This window comes from Ischnura elegans, chromosome 6, assembly GCF_921293095.1.
Source record: "Ischnura elegans chromosome 6, ioIscEleg1.1, whole genome shotgun sequence".
Taxonomy (NCBI): domain Eukaryota; kingdom Metazoa; phylum Arthropoda; class Insecta; order Odonata; family Coenagrionidae; genus Ischnura; species Ischnura elegans.
In genome coordinates, this window is record NC_060251.1 from 22,200,920 (window position 1) to 22,226,545 (window position 25,626).

Below are 25,626 nucleotides of genomic sequence, written 5' to 3' on the forward strand. Positions count from 1 at the left end.
GCAACTATTATGTCGGTAACGTATTGGTTGCCGATTTCGAGATCACGTGTAGATTGTAAATGCTTTGGCCAAAGCCAATTCCAACACTGAGAAGCATGAACGAATTGCTAGGGGCAGAAATCGGTAAAATAAATATACTATGGAAATCTATCTTAACAGGTATAAAACTTCATTAAAGGTATATAGAACGGAAATTTGGTGATATCGCTGTTTTTGAAACGCTCATTTTTCGTTTTCTTTGTAATAAACTAAGCTGGTTCTTTTATCTTTTTCGGAAATTTCATTTTCATGCGTCTTCACATTGTTACAGATTGAGTATTTTGGTGTTTCCCTCCCAGCCCCTAATGACGGTTTATATTCTGAATCTTATGTTCTAAGCAGATTTGTCCCGATACAATAACGCTATTTTCCATTCCATTAATTCAAGGTGGTATAAAGAGAAGTACGATGAAAGTGTAACGAAGAAGGGCAACTGTTTAATCCTAAATCCGGCTTAATCATGAAGCATAATGGCCAGATGAAAACAATAGTCAATGAACAAGTGGATGCTAATCACGGCATTGGAAAGTCTCGGTTAAAGTATTTGGGACACGCAAAGAAAGAGGAGAAACAGGAGATCTACGTAACTGAGAGAAGGTTCGCGCACAAAAGAACTGATCGTAGAGCTGCGTCAAACATATATTCGGATTGTTGACCAGTGATGATGACGACGTCCTAGAAAAATTTACCCCCGTAAACTTCTCCGAGAGAGATTCGAATCGGGGACAGAAGGGTGCGAGGATAGGGCGGAAGGGTGGCGGGTAATCCAGGGGCATTGATTTCAACCCCCCAAGTTCGTTCGATCAATGACTTTGTCGACGGGGGGAGGGGCGCAGTGCGAATTTGAAACTGCCCTCTTTTCCCGCGTCCCCTGAAAGGCATTCCCACACACATACCGATATTTGGGGCTATAGCTGCTAGAAACGGGAGAGCAGACCGCTCACTTCTCGTTGAATGCCTCCCACAAAAAATGGGCCAAATTAGAAATACTGAGCCAAAAATGTTTCATTCGTTCATTTTTCAATACAATAGCAATTAAACTCATTACTTCAACCCGAATCAACTCCGCAAGTATTTTTTTACAGTTCCCTAATTATTCATATTGACATTATTACATTTTTAATGATTAATTTAACACCTGTGCGCTTCTATAATAGATATACTTTGGATGTATACCTTAATGAATGTACTCATTATTATTGAACGTGGAATTTGCCGGTAACCCTACGGTTTTCCTTCTTGGGGATTCTATATGTCATCATTTTAGGGTATTTAGGTGAGTTTACATCCCTAAATGAGCCATCGCAAACTTTAAGCTGAAGAAATTCTCCAATAATAAAAAATACAGAATCTTATTTTATCCTGAATTCTATTACAAATATACATGGTGTGAGAAGATCACGGCCAGAATACCGATCAAACCAAATGTTTTTTGCACCGAATTTCTTACTATAGCGGTTACATCAATAATTTATTTCATTTAAGGTATAGCAAAATAGTAGTCAGGGTAAGTTGGTATTCGAGACCACTCTATGAATATTGCACAGGAAATTAATAGCAAGTTATTAAATCATGATTATGATAATATCCACGTTAAAATCATATCGCCCAGATAAATCTATATTCCTATTTTTGGAGTGCATCGAATTCCGTGTTTTCTTTCTCCCGTCTAGGTTACGGATTTGATATCTATTCTCGCTCAGTAGCTCGCGTGTTCGCCAAGGAAAGATGCCAGTTTCTCTTGCCTCCACTTTACTATTTGTGAGAATTCAGATTAGAATGATAATGAAACCTGTGGCGTATGGAGATCCTCATTTCTGGAGAGGGCTTCTAGGGTTCCACCACATGCCCTCCTCATGATATTTTTTACTTAAATTTATTCAAATAATAATACATACGAAGGAGTATTACTGCAAGCCACAGCTATGATTCATTTGAATACCTCAGACTTTGTAGCGGATTCAAGGGTGGTATCAGGGGTCATGACCCCCGACATTTTTTTTCTTTGCACGATTGTGCATTGCGGGTGACTCCCGTATAAGTGATCACCATGGCTATTCCCGGTATTCTTTAAACCCCCCAAATTTTATCAAAAAATTTTAAATGTTTATTAGTTTAACGGTTTTTGTATCCTTAAATGTCTAAAATTGTTCCATTACAGCTGTTTTTAAGAATAAATATGAAAATTTAGGCTACAGAATGCGTATAAAATGGGTATTTTAATAAATTACGATGGGAGATCGACCCTTTCTCTCGGGAGGTATTCTATAATCTCCGGACCCAGGCCATGACCCCCTACAAATTTGATGCTGCATCCGCCCCTGTCCAGACTACGGTTCTTATTTTTTTCTTTATTACCCTCATTTCAGGGTGGCTCTGGCCTCAAAGCTCCCGTTTCCTCTCTTACTGAAACGCTAACTCGGTCATGTAAGGTCCGCTTTTTCCCGCCGAACATTGCCAGTGAAGATTTATCGGGTTTCATTGAAGGGAGGAATACATCAAAAATCTCACCCGGAGTGAAACTCGTGAAGTCCTCACAGTTAACTCAGTTACTTTCCTGGTAGATGAGGTTCCATGAGGAAAGAAGAAAACAATATAAGGGCCATAGAGGAAAAGGTTCATTGCGCTTTTATTCTACTTTGTAAAGCGACATCGCAATATATTTCCAGCAACTACACTGAGATAGCGTCTTGTTGATGTTTTTGTTTAATATTTACAAAAGTAAAAATAATTCACGGGAAGCTGGTGACTTCTCTTGGACACCGAGCTAGTAGCAGAAAGATATTGGACCCCTGCAGGTCCACTATGCGAATGTAATGATAACCAGGATAAATCGTTACTATTAGATGAAAGGTCATGCAACTATTACGGCCAACCGACAAATGATTTTACGTCACGCAATGCAATTGCAATCACGAATCTCTCTTTGCGTGTCGCCCTGCAGACAGCGAGTCAAGCAGGCCAAAATAAATTCTTGTTTCGTTTCCGGTAAAATTTCACTAACTCAAGGCTTCAACCCAAAGGTTGTTTTAGATAAATGGGGGCAGAAGTCACCTCAGTCTAAACCACAGACCCGAGAATTTCACGCAAATCAAATGGGACCAGTCCCAGAGTCATCTCGCACCTCGAGAATTTTAAAACCTTCCTCAGTACAATAAAAATGAGAGTACAAAAAATGAGAGTACAATAAAATACAATAATATATACTATATTGATGCATAAATAAAGGTTACAGAACAGTTTTTTTGTATAGCCGAATGAAATTGGCAAGGTGACGAGAGTAGGATCCTCTAACTAAAATCCCCTGGACGACGTATAACTTATCGTGTCTGTTCACTTTAACAACTGCACCTTAAAACTAATAGATTTTCGTTTCGGGTGCCCGAAGGCTTCACCCGCTACATGAAGCCGGGACCCCTCCGTCAGCAGCCAATGGACTCTATCCACTGGGCCACCACACCCCCTATTGAACCAGATACATTTATATAATTGACCTACTGGTCATCCGGAGTCCGTCAACCGAACCCTTGAGTATGTTATATTTGCTAATGCAAGGGCAAGTCCCCCGTTACCACGTGCGCACTATGGGCAAGGGTTGCGCCCTATTGTGCCTCAAGGCGTCGCCAGCGGTGAATGGGCAGAGGAGGTGAAAATCGTTGGTCGGGGGGGGGGGGGGGGGGGGGGGGGGGGGTGCGTGGGCGGCGGTGACGTCACCGCCAACATTTGGTGTGTGTTGGTGTGGACTATGAGGGACGGTGGGGGGAAAGGCGGTGCAGGGATTCATTTCCGACCCCCCTAAACCCCCCTCCCCCTCTCTCTCCCTACCTATATCGTCGGGTCGATGTTAAGGGAGGTTATGGGCGCAGCTGGAGCTGTCCTGGAGTTGCGTGTGCTATTCATCCCTTTCACTCCTCCCCCCCTTCCTCTGCGTCTCCCGCTGGACCAAATGCCTCCCGCCCCGCGGCGAAAATCGATACTTGGCAGCGGCTGATACAGTGCATGAAGAAGATAGGGCGCTAGGGCTGAGCGTTTCCCGATGGAGGGGTGCTCTTCCTTCCCGTCACGGGACCAAACCCCTTTTGCACCCCTTGTGTTTGTCCGTGGGCGGATTCCACGGAGTGTTTTACGCGATACTTGATCCACCGCAAGGTCGAAGGTACTCGCCTAGGGGACTGCATAGATGCAGGGCCTGTTTCAGCGGTGAGCAAAGTACGCGGTCGCGTTGGGCGCCTACGCGCTCAGTCCAATGCTCAGTACTAATAAAACAAGAAGATTAAAGGTTAAGGGTTTGGTTTGATTTGGGGGGGGGGGGGGCGAAATGTTGTTAGCTTACAATCGAAAAATGTCTATAACCGGCCCTGCATAGATGAGGCCCCTGTCCGTCCCACTGAGGGTTGATTTGCGTTGCCATTTAGAACGCATTTTGATCGGCCTTTCAAAATTACCCAAATACAATAGCCATTACAATTAGCAACTGATAATTCGGCCTTTCTCGTCTGTTCTCGCTGATACTCTTGCAGGAGGGATGATAATGATAATTATCATTTTTAGCTCCTGGCTGAGTTCAGAAGTTCAATCTCATGCGAGAGCCAACGAAGCCTGACGATAAAGGCTAAATTATTAACTGCCTGGTAGTTCACATTAACTACAGTATGTTAGCTCTCCCCTATCGTGTGAAATAAAAAAATCAATCAGACTCGATGACGTAGGAAGCAAGGGGAAAATTGAAAGAATATCCTCCAAAGGAATACCGGGAAACTTATAAAAAGGATATGGAGGAGAAGAGCCACAGGGAAGTAAAAGAATAGGCATGAAATGGGGAGAAATTGAATTCTTCAGTATACCATTCCCAGGATTATAATATTGTGTGCGTACAGAACCTGACTGGCAATCAAGATAGCAAGGCGACTTGCTCGGCTGTTCTCGTTATTGGCGTGGAGAAAGATTACTTATGATTCCCAGAAGTATCTATCGATCAATCACGTTGGCTTTCAGCAGCCACTGTGCAATTTTCACATTTATTTTCCGCTGCCAGATCCAACAAACAAAGTTACCGATATCACCGCTGCACTTGCTCAGAAACAAAAACAGAACAATTGAGAGGAAATTCACTTAACAGCTTCTTAAATATTGTATTCCGTCTTCATTTTGCATAACCAACAAGCGTAATGAGTCTTACGATGGGTAAGAGCATGAAATGCAAGAGAGTTGAATTGCTGAAAAAGCAGAGAAATAAAGAACTTAGATGCCTTGATAACGAAATCAACGCTATGAGGCGAGGATTTGTGGAACGTAATAATATGAAATAATGCCAAAAATTTATCGTATATGCTAACTTTAACAACTTAACCTTTCGATTAATTTTGACGCATTAGTGCATCATCTTCAAGCAGGAAAAAATCAACAGCTAAACATGAGATGAATTAAAAGTTGTAGAACCAGAAATGAACGTATTAATGCGTCGAAAAAGTTTTAAGGTGCAGTTGTTAAAGTGGACAGACACGATAAGTTATACGTCGGCCAGGGGACTTTAGTAAGAGGACCCTATTCTCGTCACCTTGCCAATTTCATTCGGCTGTACAAAAAAACTGTCTTGTAACCTTTATTTATGCATCAATACTGTATATTATTGCATTTTATTGCACTCTCATTTTTTCATTCATAGCCCTGAGGAAGGTTTTAAAATAAACCGAAACGTTGGCAAAAAACTTTTTGCATTATATGATCTATACTCCAGGAATTTTTTATCATTAATTAAAAGAGGTCAAGACAAGAGAAAAAAGAAAATCTAATTCGGGTATACGGTAGCGTTAGCCACTAGTTTTCTAGTGCCTACTCCAGTAGTACTGGGATGGATTCCATTAAAGCAACATGAAAGGAACGCTACGCTTGCGTCATTAGTATACTACCATCGCGTATTCTTGACTAATGCGCTCTAGCGCCACCAAAAAATAAAACATCATTTGACAAGAGCGTTATAAGTATTCCCGAAACTCTCCGCCGAACTCTGAACATTTTTATGATCAATTACTTTAGATCTTGTAAGATACAAACGCACCGGTCCCACAGCACTTGAAACATGTGCAAACATAATGATGTACAAAAACGTAGAGGGCTACAACCTCGTTTTTTCATCACTTACGGGAATCTATAGATACCTTTCTGCGGCCTGATGGAAACTCATAATCCTTAGAGGCGGCAGCTATATACGGCAGCGTAATCTCAACCTAGATACTGCAAATGCAGAAGATAAGTTGTGAGCGCGAACAGTAGAGAGAAGGGGCGAGACGCAAGTAAATATCCGGAGAGCACTTCGGGGGAAGCCAAACAATGCGTTGAATCACTCTCATGCCACACGACCAATCCCGAGAGACATAGCTGAAGGCATCAAAGCGCAGGAGAGAGATGGAACGCCTGGCCAGTGCTATCCACTGACAATCCAGACCCTATTTCCTAAGTGGATTTTCGGATTTTCTGCCGGGTCGCATCTATTTGATGGCATTTTTATATTTCTCGTCTCCAACTGATCCCGAGGTCAAGCTAAACAGATTACCTACCGGACAATAACAGTGTCGTTGCCACAGAAATAAGAAATTGCGGAGAAAAACCAAAAATATAACTCAGGGAATAAATCAAGTAATTAAAAAAATCGTCAAACTTTCAAGCCAAATTTTCAGAAGCCAATACGCTAAGGTAGTAATGTAAAAAAATAGTCCCAAAAATGGGATGTTCTGCTACGGAGCCAAAAGCTGCATAAGCCAACGCCTCAGTTTTCGTTGCGAAAAGAGGACTCCCGAAGACTTGCGAGTACATGAGATGGAATCTGGATGAAATGAAAGATTTTTGCAGCTATATAATCGGCATGATAAAATAGGGAAGAAGGATGGTAGTGAAGACGTGGCGAGAGAAGGAATGCGAGAGATTCATCTAGAACGCTCAGATAAGTAGGTGAAGAGAAGTACTGAAATACGGGAGGCAATAGGAGCAGGGGCGCATCTAAGAATTACGCCGTTTAGGCGCTACTAATACTTGGGGTGTGTGGGGGTATAGCATACCCGCCAGGGTAAGCGGGAGGTACGGGGTCCCTCCTCCAGAAAATTTTTAAGATAAATTGTTAAAAATTGCGAGTTTTACGGCTTTCAGAGGGATATTTGATTAATTTAACATTATTCTATAAGTAATACTAATTCAATTAAGTAAAACGGATTAAACCTAAAAATTTCTCTGAGCTCTGGGGGTTTTATCCCCCAAAACCACCCCCCCTCGCTGCGCTACTGATTAGGGGAACACGATGTGAGTGACCTGACAAAGAGAAAAAATAATTTTGCGATGGGAATGCTCATAAAAGTTTTTAAGTGAAAAAATCAGGGCGTATTTTCACAATGCGGAGGGAAACAATAGATTTCTAGCGATTATTACGTCTCAGGTATGACAGTCAGATTTGTTTGAAACATAAGGATTCCAAAATTCGCCCATTGCCTCGGAATATTTTACCATCATGCGCGCTCGATACACGGAATCATCATCTGATATAAATCCACAGATATGAAGCACGTAGCGATGGGATATGAATAGCACGATTGAAAATCCAATCGAAAAAAGCGCACCGCGATTGTGTTCGGTAATGGTAGTGGTTCGGAGCGAAAATAACTGACATTAAGCACTTTAATTTTTTAAGCACTTATGGCTAAAGTAATCACTTTCCGTCGTAAAAATCGAAAAGACAAAAATAAACAGCATCGAGGCTTGGGTTGTGTAGTTGCTTTTTGAGAACACAGGAACAATGAGGCAAACCCTTTGTGTGTTGGCATTCACGGCCAAATAAGAAGTTAGAGAGCTGTAAAGAGGATCGATTTTTTTCGAGTCCCATTCAGCCTCGGGAAGCGAGAGGAAAAAATCTTTTCCCACGATGCTTTAGATGAAGAATGAGGATACAAGCCCCCTTGGAAGAGTTGAATACCTCCTTAATAATCGATTGACCAACGATTGCCGAGATAGGATGGGCCTTTGGCAAAACAAGATGAAAAAGAGGAGACATAAAAAATAGATAAATCAATAAAAACACAATAAGAACTCCAAAAAGGATAGCAATACACTTTCAGGGATAAAAATTAAAGAAACCACAACCGTCAACCACAATAAAATCGCAGTAACCTTCTAACTGACAAGGGAAAAGTTTTTGACCTCTAAAAGAGGATTTACAAGTATGTGCTAGTGAATCAACCGAATCGCTAATAAGAGATCATGAGAAGAGACTTGCTTCCGTAATCCTAAGGAGAGATTACTGGAGCGTGCATTTTTGTAGGAAACCACATTTTTATAGAAGTTGAAAGAGGAGTGAAAGGTCAAACCGCGTGCAACCAATACCTGATGACAGGCGATAGTGAAATATTTTGATTTTCGGTCTCAGCAGTTGATGCTGGGGCCGAAAATGAAAATATCTTGGCGTATAATAAAGCGCGGGAGAAGGGTCAAGGAATGCTAGTTCAGCAAATAAATCCACTTGGCTTTTAAGGGTGATATATACTATTTACTTGCCATGAAAAAGAGATACTTATACCACGGAAGGCAGGGGAATATAATTACCTTCGAGATTACATAGCAGCTAGTTCTTGTATCATTTTCGTATTAAAATGTCTCTACAATAATGCGATTCCCGCAGTGAAGCATAGACATGACGTTACAATTTTTAACATCATCAGACCACGATCATTAGGAACAATCAAGATTGAGACAAAAACAAACATATCACACCATACAAAAGATTAAATTCACCAGTTCAATGCTCTACATTAGAAGTTGGAAAAATCCAAAATATAGAACAGTGTAATTCATTCTATTGCCTAGAATTTCTAACATACATTCACAGTCGATAAGATTTAACATCGGAACATATTTAAATTGCCCTGCTAAGACTACTAGCAAGCTAACAGGCAACGCAGTAAGAAAGTTCTATAATAATTTGATCCCAAGAATAAATTTCCAATGATCTACGAGAGGGAGCACTTCTGGAGGTGAAATAACCAACTTCTTAAACTGAGAGGATTGTTAATGGAGGTGGAAAGCTCTTGAGGTCCCCATAGAGTCTCAGCAATAAAGGTGCCGAGAGGAAAATGAGGACATAAATTTTGACGTCCGAGGCGGGTAGCCAAGAAAAGATAGCCAGAGACTTGAGAAACACTCGCTGCTCAGTAACGGCGAGGAAGACAAACGACAAGGGAGCGACGCGTCACTAAATTACACGGCCACCGCCAGAATTATAGCGCACAATCCAGCTAACCGATTGCTATTTATTCCCCGAATAGATTAAATCTGACTTAACAATTAACGGCCAAAACTTAACTATCATCTGGCGGGAGCTGAGTATTCAACGCACATCAAAGTAAAAACTTTGGAGCTACCAACTCTATCCACCAGATAAATTGCCAAAGAGGAGGGCAGAGAGGAATGAGGAAACAAAGGTTATTAGGGACGAAAAGCCCACACGGAAAATCTGATTGACCAAGGGAAGGAGAATGGGTAAAATAATAATATATATTCCCATTCTGAGGGATGATAGAGAACAACGTGGGGATCGGCACTCCAGCACAAAGGACTTCAACAGCAAGTATATTTTAGTTTTAAGGGTCACTTCGAAATTTTCCCCATTAAATGTCATGGTGGGAACGAAATTACGGCTATCCGGTGCGTAAAGTTTAGTAATAAAATAATTTCTTAATCCCCTATTATCATGCAACCTCATCGAATGAGTCCTCCTTAGCCGACGCGTCTCACGCGCAGGTTCACGAATCTAACTCCGTCGCGACGGAGTGAGATTCGTGAATTTGCAGCGAGAACTCGAATACACGAGTGACTATGGATGGAATTCCACAATTTCAGTTTTAAATTGTGGACTCCGGTAGGTTTGCATAAGTCCCAGCCACCGCTGCAAGCGAAATACGCGAAAATGCGGAATGAGTAAGGACTTACAATTAGAGATTACGTGGCGCACAGGCAAGAACATGCAACTCGAGGAAGTCGAAATTGATTTTTCCGATTAAGTGAATTTTTCAAGATGCATTTGACGTAGTACATAAAGGTCCACCTAAAAATACTATTTTTTGTGTTGGTAAACCTTAAATTCACTGAAAATAGGATTTTAATTGGCGTCAATTTAAGAACTTCTGACATTTATTTAATAGGTTGATCTCCGGGCTCTATTTAATTCAATCTTCGTTTTAGAGTGGTTTAAATGATTTTACATAAAACAAATACAAATTGTATTTTTTGACTCGGTAGTCCATGCAGTCGGTAACACCTCCGCTTGCCAACCTAAAAGTCGCGGCTTTGAATCCCGCCTCGGGGAGTTTTAACGCCCAGGAAATTTACGTGGGAGATAGTCCAACGGGCTGAATTTAAGAAAGGTCAAAATTTTGCAAGTACTATGTTTGAATAAATATTTAAAAAATCAACTTGAGGATCATTTTCAAATAATTGAGATTTTGAGGTCGAATGACGAGCGAACTTAAAAAATATGGATTCCATCCTCCTCCTCAGTCTACCCCAATGGATGTCGGATGCCCGCAACAATTCGATACCTTAAAATGAATGCCGACAGGATTGTGGCCGCAAATTCCAGGACTATTGCCAGAATCTGGAAGAGCGGTCGGAGCAGGTCGAAGTGGCCCATTTTGGAATCCTCAGCCTCTCCTTCCCCTCCCATGCCCCGCCTATTTTTGAACGAACTCGAGCGAAAATTCACCGATTCCAGAGCTATGCCGTCGCAATGACTCATTCCGGGGAATTTTTTATTTAATGAGAAATATACAGAAAAATGCCATGCTCCTTTCCGGTATAGATCACAGGTGACCTATTAAATATATTAAGAGTCCGTAATTAAGGACAGTGATGGTTACTTCCGTAATACATTTCAGCGTGTGATTTATTTGCAGAATAATCATCCAGTGAGAACTTTTCATTCCAAAACGTTGCTAACTAAGTCAGTCGGTGCTAGATTCAAATGATACAGAGAAACATTCCCACCTATCGAAGAAATCATTAACAAAAGTAGAACATACATATTTATCTATTTTGCCGTCATTAGCCATTATCAAGATTAACAATCAAGTCCTGCAATGAATATGAACCTTTCTGTAGTATAAAGTATAGCTAATTTCGCGACGTTAGCATTTATTTACTTTCGGCAGTGATGTATCACTTTAATTGAAATCTAAAATTGCCGTTGAAGTCATCACTCGCTAATTATTAGGGTAGCTAAATATGAGATTGCTAAATAAAACCTGGGGAGTTTTTCGGATTTCGCTGGCCATTTTGAGCACTCCAGCGCCCGTGTTCTTGTCAACATTCTTGACACACCAACGTTAATAATGGTGAAGATGAAGACCTCCATTTTTATTAATGAATTAAACATTGAATAAGATCTAAAAGAAATGTTCTCATCGATCTGATTAGCAAAAATATTTAGCAATGGAAAACGATTGCTCCCCTATGTTAGGAAAATACAACAATAAACGACAAGAACGCTATAAATGCAATATTATCGTATTGCATTTATTAGAATTACTTGTTGCATTAATTAGAATCCGTAATCAACAAAACGGTGCTCCCATGCAGGCCTAATGTTATTCCCATCTTAGCTCACGTGACAACGGTAAGAGTTAAATGGAGGCTAAAATGCCATAATATTAATTTGTACATAAAAGACCAGTTGAAGGTTAGGTAACCATTTATCAACAACTATGAAAGCGTTTCGGACTTGCCAGAAAGATGGACTCGAACGGAACGGCTAGAAACTGAAAAACCTGGAAGAGAGCCCTTCGCATTTAAGGATCACGGTATTTTTGGAATGACACGGAAGTCATTTGAAACACGCGCGAAAAATGTAGAACAGATAAAAGCGTCAGGGAAGACAGATACTCAAGCATAATGATGGGGTAGAAGATTCAATCTACATACGTTGTTCATACTTATTCTACAAACACAATTGGCTACAATTGAAGCATTCGGTCACAGACAATTGGGTCGGATTGTAACGGTGACATGAAAATAAGTCCGAAAGTTATCAATTGAATAATATAGTTAATGAAGTAGCGACAACACATTTCACTACGCATCATGCCCCATGAAAATTCTACACCATTGCGGAGATGAACAGAAGGGATAAACACCATACCGCATCGGTATTTTTACCCTGTCCATTTTGCACCGATATCCTGCTAAACCTTCATCATTCTAAGGAATTGATAGCATCACTAGATTCTGAAGTAATTTTCAACACAGCAACTATGAAAAGTCTCCGTATATTATAAATTAACACCTATGAAAACTAGAAAATTAATGCCGTTCTGGCAAAACCGATATATCGACGTAGCCACCTATGTGCCATCCATATTATCTATACATGCAGATTATAAGGCAACAGTGACGAGCTTCTTTATTATCTACCTCTTCATCATTCAAAAAATTTCAACAAAGTAATACTTTTCTGAAGGACCGTTTAGAATAGGGTTGAGTAATGTGGTGTAAACTGGTACAGATGACCCAACACTAGTGTGAGATGTTTCACGGATGAAAGTAAGAATCCGAACAATTTCTGTGCCACCACCATTGGTGTACGAGAAAATTTCCTTACTTTGAAATGGCATGTTATTCTTATGGATAATTCGCATTGTCTTCTTTTTTCCGTTTAAGCCGGAGACTATGAGTGAATAGCTGGACCCTCCACGAGTGCAACAGAAGATGCTAGGTATGAATTAAAAAAAAGGAAGAAGAAGAGAAAGATAACTTTCGGCGAGGGAATCAAAAACCTTTAAACGAATAATAATCATATATTGCGCTACCGTTCAAGAAACATATTTTAACTACATAGGGGGCAGCCAAGCTGCGGTTATTACGTCTTCGACTTGCACGGTAAAGAGAGGAGGGCGATGTGACACGTCCACGACAGGTGACATTTGAATTTTCTTCGTCGGAATTCGACCCAAGAATGACATGCCACTCAAAAGGTGTGCGATTTTCCCGGAAACCAACAGTGGCGGCAGCAACATTTTTCTATGTGGTACTTTTTCGTGAGCGCTTCTCACTTAGACTACTAATGCGTCCTCTTGTGCCAGCACACACAACACTCAATAATCGCGTTTTTCTGCGTCCACTGCAGGCAGCATTGAATAAATAGATAGCAAAATCAGGGCACAAGTCGACTTTTCATATTGTGCAGATGAATGGAAAGTATTCAATAATTCCAAATATCCAGGAACCAGACGAATTTCCGAGTTCGATAGAAATTACAAAACTAGAGAGATATTTTACACAACGGATAGGTGTGGGAATTCGTTTTTTCCCTGGGCAATAAACTACCGTGCTAACTATAACTTAACTTACTTAATCAAAACACTCGTAAGGCGCACCTAATTTTTGCTTCTTTTATTACATTCTTGTAAGGTAAACGCCTACCGCTATACGCTTATTGAGGCGGATTAACGGGGTAATGCAGAAGTAGGCACACTCGCTGGGAAGTAAATCTTAAAATGAGCCCGGCAAAGAATCGCGGCGAGTGCATTGTGTAACTAAATACGGAATGGACGGGCTCCTTCATAGAACTCCATCGGCGAGTGCATAGACAGGGGAGCCGGCCTATTAACCCTCCCCTCGCGGTCACTAGGTGAGCTGCGAATTCTCGCCCATCGCATACCGTTTTTCCTCGTCAGACGGCGGGAATGAAAACAGCCGCCTTCGGGTGCACAGGCCGGTCGTTCCCCCCCCAGCCCTATTAGTAAGGCCGTGCATCCACGGGAGGGCGTCCGCGTGTCTCGCCGCAAAATAAACAGCGGCGGCGGAGGAAGATAAGAGGAGCGGGAGCAGCGCCGCCTCATTCAAAACAGCCGAGCAGCGGAAAACACACGCCATCGCCGTGACCTCGACCAATTGAAGGTTCAATGCATTCCGCGTACAGCGTGAGCGATTGACAAGATGCGCAGTAAAACTGGGGCAAGACGGGCTTGGCATCGTGATCACTTCAAACACGCGTATCTAAATCTCTCCATTGGTTTGACCATAGATAGGCCTATGGTTACCAACCCTCCCGTTTAGGCATTCCTTAAGCTCCTGAATTCCTAGTCATTTCTTATTTCACTAATGCTATAAACACCTTTCATGCGATCAATACAAACTTTTAAAGCAATCATCCACTTTTTGTGTCTTTCATGGATACAGATTTACATTCCGTTCACTACTCCAAAACATTTATTTTCCAATGAAATTGTGCTGGTTTCCTATCATTCCATTTTTTCACTAACAATTAGTAACCAAAGATCGGCCATACAGATATTAATTGGCACCTGCCAGTGCTTAATCATAGGCGGCTGGTGAAGCCAAATATTCATTAATTGAACGGTTAGACCAATCTAAGGAAAACTTGAAATTAATCAAGGACTATGATGCTCATAGTAAGTTGCCAGTAGATAAGTCACGAGAGTCATTTCCTCACGCAAATTTAATAACTAAATGGTAAAAATAACATCCATAACATTTACTATTCCTGCGATTGCAGATACACAACAAAGAGTAATAAAGAGATTTGTTTGCATAGGGTACTAGAGCGACAGTTGAAAACAACTGCATGATGACAATTGATTGAATGAAAAGTATTCCTCTGCTCTGGTAAGCACGCAACCCATCAGGGAAGCTAGATGGCACGGCTAAAATTTATCCTAAAAAAAAACTAATTTTCTTATAAATCACGAAGAAATTTTTTACTGATGAATTTTAGCGTAAAAATAGCAATTTAACTCTCCATGCACAATTCTATCGGCCAAAAAACTTCCAATAACGGTTGGAGACGATATAAAAAGCATGAAAGTTAAGAGAGTAATGACAAAATGCCAATAAATACAGCTTGTACTCTGTGTTACATAACCCGAAATTTCGCCGGATTCGTCATTCAAAAGGGGCAAGCGATTAGGGCACAGTTACGTAAGGTATCAGCGCGATGGAGGGGTAATGCGTGTAGAGAGAAGGCCTTCGGCACTCATTGACCCAATCGAATCGGCGAATTCGGCCGCTGCGCACGTGGAGGGGAGCGGATGCCCCGGGCACGGCATGGGAAGACTCCAAGCGAATCAAATCGACCGCGGTTCCACCGTATTTATGTCCAATTAGCATTTTTATGACGTGAAAGACGACGGCGTGCACCGATTAGAACGAATAAATATGATATTACGAAACTCGGACATCAAATATTTAGATTAAAACATTCTTAGCGGGTAACGGCAGAATAAGCTCTATATGAACACTATACCGCCAAAAATATTCCTCCAAAGTGATTACAAAATTAGGAAAACTTTCTTAGTCGTAATTACTTGATATTTTTTCATTTAAAGAGGATAAAGAAGTGTGTAACATTTCGAAGCCTGCCGCGTGAACGGCGGTGAAATATACATGAATGAATTGCCTAAGAAAAATTCCCGTGGACCGGGAGTCGAACCTCGGGCTTTGGCTTTCCGGTCCACTAAGCAGATCACTACGCTTCGGAAAGCCCAAGGTCCGTGGTTCAATTCCCGGTCCAGGGAAATTATTTTCTCACGGCATATCAAGATAAAGAAGAGATTTATTATCGAAACCTAAATTTTATTCTGGCCAAAATCCCACAGATACAACTCTCTAATTATATAGAGAGGAATTAGAAGGTAATCGACAGAAAAAACTTTGTGGTGCCACTGTAATGGCATTTGAACCCCTATGCTATTCAACTACGCATATATATATAACTGCAAAGAATAGAGCGCATAACTCAATAGTGCATTATCCTTCGTAATCTGCCTGAGGAGTACATTTTCTTTCGCGAGGCAGCCTCGTTTCGCGAAGAGATGGAAAGCGAACATGACTGCCTTTGGGCGGAAGGCGGTTCTCCAAAACGAGGCACAAAAAATAGGTTACCGGGCGCAATTGATGGCGCCATTAACGATTTCACATCAATGAAGCCTTTTAAAAACGTCTGACTCATGCCTTTAGCGAATCTTAGGATTACCAGGGAATACGTGCATTAAAAGTTCGTAGTACGCTGATGGCTTCGTTGTTGCGAAACTGAAAGGGTCACGTTCTTAATGTTCGCCAGCAAGTTTTAAAATTCGGACTTGTTTATTGTGAAGGCAGCTAAGTAAGAGTATATCACTTACAAATTTACCATAAAGAGCATAACATTTTCGATCTCTCTATTAAAAAATAGGACAGAGAGTTCCCAAGGTTAATGAGTTGAAATTATGCAAAAATTTTCTACGTTCGGCACAAATGATCATTTAACGTAATACGAAGCTATGCCGAGAAGATACAACAGGAATCGAAGGCAGTCAACCAAGGAGAGCAGATCGGGAGCAGAACAGCGAGGAGGTGGTCAGAAGGGCCAAACATTGTGCCCACACGATTGTACTGGTCGCCTTTAATAACTTTAGTGAAACAACGACCATCATTTTAAAAAGAACTACCTGAACTGAGCAGAAATAAAAATGCCCCATATTAATAAATCCCGAATAGGAAATAGGTAACAATTTTACACAAGACAAATTCAGCAAAAAGAGAAAAATTAAATTAATTTCTGTCGGCTAAAGATTTTGACGAGAGCTTCCGTCAGTAATTAATACGCTATTTGGTTTATGTGTACAATAGCTATTTAAAATGGCTATAATTTACATCCAAAACGAACAAACATGGAGATTTCGACTTTTACAACGTGCATTTTGTTTAGCAATGGGAAATTATTTCTTCAATACTGCATTTTTTTGGGTAATATCAAATATTGACCACAGATCAATAATATGATTAAACAGGAAATATTACGCCCTACATATAAGGTGCTCGTAAAAAATACTCCACCCTTTCCTTGAACAATAAAATCAATATTACATTCGAAAGCGGTATTACATGATTGGAGAAATTCCGTGTGAACTGGCCTGACCCAAAAGGTTTCTCTAAATGATAAACGGCTCGCAAAAAATCCCCACGCAGATGAATCCATAAGGATAACACCGATAAAAAGTTTTACTAACTAAAAGATGGGAAAAATTCAATAGATTAAGGAATCCACCACAAGATAGCATTCTTCAACAAATAACCGAAAGTGAATAACCCTGTCCATGCGAAATCTCATGGTTAGGGAACAGCGCGGTGGGCAATATTGGGACCGGAAGTCAAATATGTATTCTACAAGCCGGTCGACGCCGGTGGAAGGGTGTCATCGGTACAATAATTTTTAGTATCTTCACTGCCAACTTCGAAAAAATTCATTGGCTTTCGTAGAATTTTAATACCCCCAGTAATTCGCCTCAGGTGAGAAGGGGGCCGGATGCATGGCCTCTGGTCCACGAGGGGTCAAATTGTTCTATACGGCTCGAAATTCTATTTACAAACTAAGACACTAAGTTGGCTACTGTGCCTGCCATGCGCTCACTTTTCCTTTATTTCTTTCCCCCACGCATTTCACCCCCTTTTTTCAGCACATTTGAAGACGTGTGCTTCCGCGAGGACCATAAAGTCTGTTTTAAGCGGGGCACGAAATAGCATAGTTAAAGCTGAATCTTTTTCTCGACCGGGCATGCAATGACTTTAAAATTGGAGCGGGGGCTATTTTGCCACGTTTTGGCCATGATTTTACCATTAATTCATTATATTCACGGGTTTACACGATGCATTTTCAACTTCAAGTCCGTGGGTGCATTAGGTCGTCCACTTACGTGACTCGTATACACAGTGCTTCACAATATTTACCCTAAAATCGAACGAAGGCCCAGCATCACATAGCAGAAGCACGAATGCGGAGTACGAAGTTTCTCGCATCTTCCAAGGTCGAGAACGGAGTCTTTTTTTTATGTCTCAGCATGCATTTGGTGGCGCGGCTCCCAATCAGTCACCGGGAGCATTCCCTTCAATTGGAAGGCAGGAGTAAACAACAGGTGTCGTTCTAAGTGGCGGCTGCCAGAGGGTTTATTTTTTTGGAGGGTGCAGGGTGGCGCGGGGGGTATGCAGTGTGGATAATGAGGTTGGGAGACAACGTATGGAAGGGCGAGCGGCTAAAAGTGAAAGTGGCCGTTGGGTTACACTCGTTGGCGCGCCTAGGCTTCGTCGCCGAATGTGGGTAATTAGGAGAAAGAATCGCGACCCGTCACGGTACAATGACACAACCACCGAGAGCGATAATGAGAGAAATATATGGCTCTAGGTTTACCTCTACTGATCCTTTCAAAGAGAAGGGAGTGGAGTGAAAAAACTGAGAGCTACCAAGTCTTTTCACCACATACAGAACTCGTATTGAACTCTACGGCCTCAAAGATGCAATATGAAATGGAAAACTCAAATAGCCACATGATTTATTTTACCACTTAATATGTCATTCCACCTCAATCCAAAAAAGCCCTTAGGGTCAAACATTCTGGCCAAAATTTCTCCGTAAATTTATATTCATTTCGAACTTAATACCCCTAGGCCCAAAGAATTGTATTGCAATACGTGCGCATGTTAATTATTTCAATTTTTTTTATATAAAACCTGCCTTGAGTGATAAATGTCCTTGTATGTTCCCAAAAAATCATCACATATCCATGGGATTCGCTCATTTTAAAGCAAAGACTTTTCTTACGAAATTAAATATCAAAACGAATTTCCTGTCATTTCCTACCATTGTTAACGTTTAATGATTAAATAGTTGTTTGCAAACTTTACTAAAATAAACCATCTCAGAATCCGCCGAAACTTTTATTTTATAATCTTAACATACGAATAGGGTATCGGGTAAGCTATAGGCAACCTACCTTAACGGCCCGTTTCCACGAGGAATATTAGTGTAAATTCTTATGTGTGAGCTGAGTCGCAGTGAAAATTACATTTTTAGCAGAAACAGATTACGAGAACAAAATTATAAATACCTGAGTACCCGCCAGTAAAAGAGCCCTCATTTTACTCAGACCTCAATTTTACGCTGAACTTGGCAAATGACTTCATTATATTTGAGATTATAGATTTTTGAACCCTTAAGTAAAACGGCCTTAAGAATACACGTACTGGCAATACTCATCACTAGAAAGACAGTCTTTGGCACCATAGCTGCGTTTTTTAATAAAATCATTACTTCGACGTACGAAATCTTTTTGCACATGGCAGAAATGTAAAAAAAAACGATTTATGACCTACAGGATGGTTGAAGAAACTGATCCTCAGACCCGAAACGCAAGGAGAAACGTCTCCTTGTTTCTCCCACTACAGATAAACGCCGCGAAAACCTTAGGCTTCATTACTTACTATTATTATTATTATCATCATCATTTTCAACGCGGGATACCCGTAAGAGATATGAGTTGCGGTGCGCGCAGCGTCCCAAATAAAGGAGTCCTTGTCTTTTGATTACCAAAAGGTTGGTTCTTTATCGCCCTTAATCACAAATTTTTGGAAGTGAACTCTACACAACGAGTTTAACTCCTCCCCAAAGAAAGACAACACGTCGCGCATCTGGCCATGGTGCTAAGAACCCCGAGCATTACATTCAATTTGAACGCACGGGGAATCGCGAAACTCCGAAATTTATCTCACAGCTCACGTATTTAGGATGATATAGATATTTAAAAGATAAATTATTGACAATTTCCTATTGTGAGATCTCAGATGAAAGTTTTAGCACCTAGAAATTCACTATCGTCACATTCGACTTTGTATTTTCCCGAAGTATTTAACAAATATTTGGAAGTCAGCCCGGATTATCTGATCCCACGCGCTGCGCACAACGATCATCATTCCATTTCTCGAAGTTCAATGATTCTGAGCTGTGTTAGATTGAAAGAAGAAGTGGGAGTATACGAGTGGGGGGTAAGGGTATGCGGCGCCCCCTCTCTAAACGGAGGGTGTTTCTATTTTTATCGGTAGACGCCGTCTGTCTCCCGCGGCCTCGTTGGAAGGCAGTCGTTCGGTGTCACGCGAGACTATCACACCACGTGGGCCCTTCCCGGGGCGCTACCGCATTGATCCAGGTGCGGTGTCTAACCACGGTTGGAAAAACAAAACAACATCGCTCGACACCTTGGCAATCACGCGAGGTCCTAAGAGAACGAACGCCCATGCAAATCAAATTTCCAGCTAGACATACCATGAGATACAAGGCACGCGATGTTCTCGCATAAGAACCTCGCGTAAAAGTAACTAAAACGGTCGATACGCAGGAACAGCTACATTACGAAGAAGGAGGGTAAATATGCAGGCAATTTTCTATAACGATGGTGTTAAATTGACCAGTTTCATCAGCTGTGCCATAGTTAAGTGTGTAAAATGAAGTAGTATTAAGCCGAATGGAAGATGACGTACTTATTAAAACTCTTCCTGACTTATTAAAATACTTCCTTACTTTACTCACTCATCATATAAATGATGACAAAAACTACATTTTAACACAGTGTGTGTCTGTTAATACACACTAAGGGTGGAACTCCATTATTCTACAACAGAACATCTTTAACGAGAATAGAGTAGAAAAATATTCTCCGCAACGCTTCAAGCAAATAAAATTGCAGCCTATGCCATAAAACCTATAAAATTCAAATCTAAGCGCCCGATAGGAAAATTTGAGAAAGTTGGAATGATTGAACGTACCATAGGAATAAGTAAAGGCTAAATTTGAAAAGTCTCACCAGATAAGCCCTTTTTCAAGAGGCTAAAATCTACATACCTTTAGAGGATATGCACTCACAAATTAAGGAAAAACTACGGATAACTAGTTTTATTTGTAATTTCTAAATATTCAGGAAAAATTAACCAAATATTAGAAGAATATTTCGCATACATTTAAAAATTTAACAGCTGAATAATTGAAAAAGGCCATAAGAACTGCAAGCATTAATAATATATGAACTCCTAAAAATTCATAACCGAAGTAGGTACAATCATATTACTCTCATAGACGAAAATAGAAGAACTTATAGTGAATAATAAGGTTAATATTGAGTTTATCCTATAACATGAGAGCAAAGAAGACCTCCAATAAAATGACCACACAGCAACTAAACTTTATACTTGGAAACAAATAAAATATCAGGAATACTTAAAATTGGTAAATATGTACCCCGCAGATCTACTTGGCTGGAGGTGGACTATTACAAGCTAATGATGAATTAAAAATTATAGTGCATCACCTGAAGCCCTAATTCTTCGTTAAAACTTTCAGGGGTACTCGAAATGTTAAATAAAAACTTTTAGTCGCGGCAACATAGCCCAAATGTTTTTATTTAACATGACTTGAAGCCCTGAAGAATTCCGTTCCTTCCTTACGTCGGATGTGAGTGAAAGGCCGAATTTTAAATTTATTACATACATGCGCCCAAAACCGCGACTACCTTGAATACCTGGAAAGCCTTGGCAGTCATCCCAGTGGAAGTGAGCACTTGGAAGACTCCATAATCTAGTCGCTTCCGCGGCGAATCTATTAGGGTGTAAATGCCGCCGCGAACCACGCCACTCACAATTTGACTATGACCTTTTCATTCGGCCGTTTATCTTCATGGAGGTAAATGACATCCTTTTAATTTTCACAATTAACAATGAAACAGCACAATGTGTTTAATATATAATTAAAATAAAGCCGACCTCGGTGGCGGCGGGGTAAAGTCCTAGCCTGCCAGACTTCTTAAGTCATTCTTAATTCCCCATTGCAAAGGCCGTAAATATACTGTTTATGGGGTAATGAAAATAAATAAATAAATAAAAGAATATTATCTAGAGAAATTAAAAAATAATAATATCATGGAGTGAAACAAAGGGAAAATATTCTAGTAAACATTTTATAATGTCATTTACGAATAAATATATCCTACTGAGAATCAATCATAAATTAGCAACTCGTAACTACAGCCTGGATCTCCACACGAAAAATTCAGCCTCAGAGTCATTGGGTTTAATTTGGAGCTGAGAATAAGCCTCTAGATATCGAAGCGAGATAATAAACGATTTCAGCTGCCTTGATGCTCTGCAACAGATATGATTTTGACGGGTTTATACGGTCAACGTCTTGACATTCATAACAAGTGTAACCTGCTAGGTGAATTGTGTGCATGGTTCAAGAGTCAGAAGCAATGAGCAAATTTTGAATAACTAAACCATTGATTTAGGATATCACCAAGGTATACAATGCCGCAGGTGACTACATACACACTACCTCAAATGTTTTTCAATGGCTGCGGACAAGCGTGTACGAATTAGCATGTTGTCGCAAAATTTTCAAATTGGCAAGGCTTCGTCGTCCGCAAATGCTATTATTTTTCAACGATATTTCCTAGAAACCATAAATGGTGAATAATAATGAGTACTTACAGCATAGATTCGTTATGATTAAAGAATAAAATAATTGACAAGTGTTAGTATGGTGGGCCGAATGATAATGCTTCGGGAGCCGCAGGCGGGTCACTGACCTTTTCAATGACAAGTCCGCGTCATTTTTCTAAAATCAGTGAAACCCAGCGACCTTTACATTCTGAGAAACATTTACGTAGGTAACCTCTACTCTAATTTTATCAAAGACGCCTATTGCTACCCTCGCAATAGATTGCTGCGAGCCAAAAATAAAGGAGTCACATTTTATGGGTCACATGTGAATGGGAAGCGCGTAATTAAGGGAAGAATAACAGTCGGCGAGGGTTATCCAAGGCGTCCTTTAGCATTTCACGTGCTTTCCGCGTGATCCTCTCCACAAGAGTTCCTTGTCGTCTCTCCCCACTACTCTTGATCGCGGTCCAAGCGTAAACGCGAGATGCGGAATCCACACTCAACATTTGTATCCCTAAGAATAGCGCCCTGACAAGGTCCTCGTTTCACACATCGAGTTCCTCAGGAAAGGAATATGCTTGAATGGGCTGGAAGTTTACCTGTCGCTTCGGCGCGGCAAGTTGCAACCAGCAGATAAACTATGATACTGGTAATTAGATATGGTTCCACTGGAAACATGTCGTTCGAGGTAAATTCAACCAAAAATTTTGACATGAAGGAGTAATTTAGGAGCAGACCAAATAACTCGGCCTGCCTTATATAGTTCACCAAACGATAAAGGTCAGCATGTGGCGAAGTTGAAAACGCTCCAACTTTAATTCAATGTCAAATGATCGTCTCCGACAGCAAGAGCAACTTGCGAGATCATTTAAATTCCCACTGCAGTATATTAGGGTCCTTCGTGTATTTTAATTAAGATATTATTGGCCAACAAACGACTAGCTTCCTTTACCATATATACCTATGAAAACATTTACTCCTTAACTCGTAAGCAATAAAAAGACCTAATTTACCATAAATGTCATCGAAAGCCGTAAAAATGATATTTTTCATACAAACCAGTCGAAATATCTCATGCAGATGAGAATAGGCAGCAAAAGAAGCGCTAGCACATGTGTGATGCATAATTATTTGCGACGATATACAGTATAAAACTTTAACATGATCAGCAATCATGAATTCTGACGTCTTGGACAAAGGTAAAGACGTCAGAATTTATAAAGACGTAAGAAATACGAATGAACTTCTAATTAGCAAAGATTAACGCAGATGAGATTCAAATGAAGCAACTCTCGTCGAAACACGAAGTACACGCCGATTAGATGGCCGGCAATTTGTGCCGTCACAGGATATTACATCGATTAGACTTCACCGTTCTTTTTTTCTCCCAAAGACAATCTCCATTAAACCCAGGGCAAAGGAATTATCCACTAACGAAGACTTAACGTAAGCTACACTCTCCATAAAGGGCGTTTTAAAGACAGAAAGTCTAAAATCTATTGACGCCACGGATTTAACTAAAGGACATATTAATTTTAGATATCACGCAATCCCTTAAATTATTTGCCAGCCTTCAATTAAAGGTGAAATTTCCAGAGAGTATCACAGGAATTGAAGAAAAACACGAATCACTGTGAATGAATGCAGCACCCCCGAAGAAGGTTAGAATATACCAAGCATGAAAAACAATTCGCTGAAATTAAGAAGAAATAATAGTCTACTCCATACCATAGACAAAGCACTACAGAGCCTAAGTCGGAAAAAGTTCGTATGAAACGAAGTACATAAACAAACAAGATGATAAAATTCCAAATATGCACCACGAGGGAAATAAAACTGACGAATTGAGGGACAGATAGAAATTTTTTAATATACAGCAAATTCACCAAGAAGTTTAAAAAAACCTGCGATATATGGACATTTTTTCCTCAATACACATCCCCATAATATGGATTACAGTGAGTTACTATTTGTCTAAAAGTAGATTTTAGAAATATATTCAAATAAAATTCGAAAATGAAATTTATTAAAACTGTTTTTCGGTTGGCTTAGCAACCATCAACGAGAGAGAGGAGAATGGGTATTAACCTGTCATAAGTCAGGATAAAAGTTGAAACGTGAATTAAAGGATATAAGAGAGACAATCCTCTCCTAGTCTCCGCTGATGGAGTCTAAATCAACTAAAAATCAGAATCGGAAGTTCCATTTCCAACTTTCATTTGCATTATGGTACTCATTTCTATAACCTCATACGCTTTGGTAATAAAATTCAATTGGGGATGTTGTAGAATCTTATGAGTTAATTTAACTCGTAATAAATATTATGCCCTCACAAGCAACGTTAATGCATAAACCCTAATTTAAAAAAAATCATTTGCTAAGTTGGATTGTAATGGTGATGATTCATGATATCCAGCACAATGGAGCCGGTGAAGAGACATCGCGGATGACGACACATTAACGAGAAGCGAACACAATTTTAATTGAAGATAATCTTAATCGGAAATAATCATAAATGAAAGAGCCTTTAATCAGTTCAGAGATAAGAAATAGGGTTTATCTAAAAGCGGTGGTTAGTGGTTGGGGAGGGTTTGGCGAGACTCACTTGTCGGCGCAGTTGGTCCTCGTCCTCGAAGTCACCCGTGATGAACACCTGGCGCATGAAGGGCTCGCCGCTGCGCGCCACCTCTCCAATGCCCGCGCTGTCCGTGGGCACAGTCCGCCAGCACAGCACCTGCGAGGGACGAACAGCAGAGAATAGAAGTCATCGTATCAAAGCAATCACTTGGGAAACATAATTAACATGCAGAAGATTTAGTTTAGAAGGATGCAACGACGGATATGGTCTTTACACAAATGGTATTAGGCTCGACTATGTGGAAGTTAATACTCGAAAATGAAAAGGAGACTTCGTTGATTTCCGCTGATTTCGTCCGTACGACAGTTAGTACCTCTTTATAATGACCTCTATGTTTCGAAACATGACGTACGGACGAAATTAATCAGTGGAAATCAACGAAGTCTCATTTTCATTTTCGTCTTTATACCACGCACAATCACTTGAATAAAAATAATTCGTAATTAAAGATACAGTAGGATAATAAAATAATTAAATGTGCAGCTACTTAATTTTTATATTTTTATTTTATTTATTAAACCATTTGTCGGAAAAAATTGACAGTAAGTCCCTCGAGTAGGACCAAGAGAAAAGTAGGAACAAGTACATGGCGTGCGTCTGTCTGGCGAACAAAAAATGTCAATCACAGTAACTTGAATGATCAAGGTGTTATTGCTGATGTG

General features: G+C 40.3%; 1 protein-coding gene across 2 annotated transcripts in view; it reads right to left on the reverse strand.

The window, feature by feature from the left end:
• The window catches only part of LOC124160182 (glutamate synthase [NADH]), a 156,625-nt gene that overhangs the window by 53,427 nt on the left and 77,572 nt on the right, over positions 1-25,626 (reverse strand). For both annotated transcript variants that reach the window (XM_046535951.1, XM_046535950.1), the window contains exon 5: positions 24,932-25,060. In XM_046535951.1, coding sequence (XP_046391907.1) covers positions 24,932-25,060 — 129 coding nt within the window. The remainder of the gene's footprint in view (positions 1-24,931; positions 25,061-25,626) is intronic.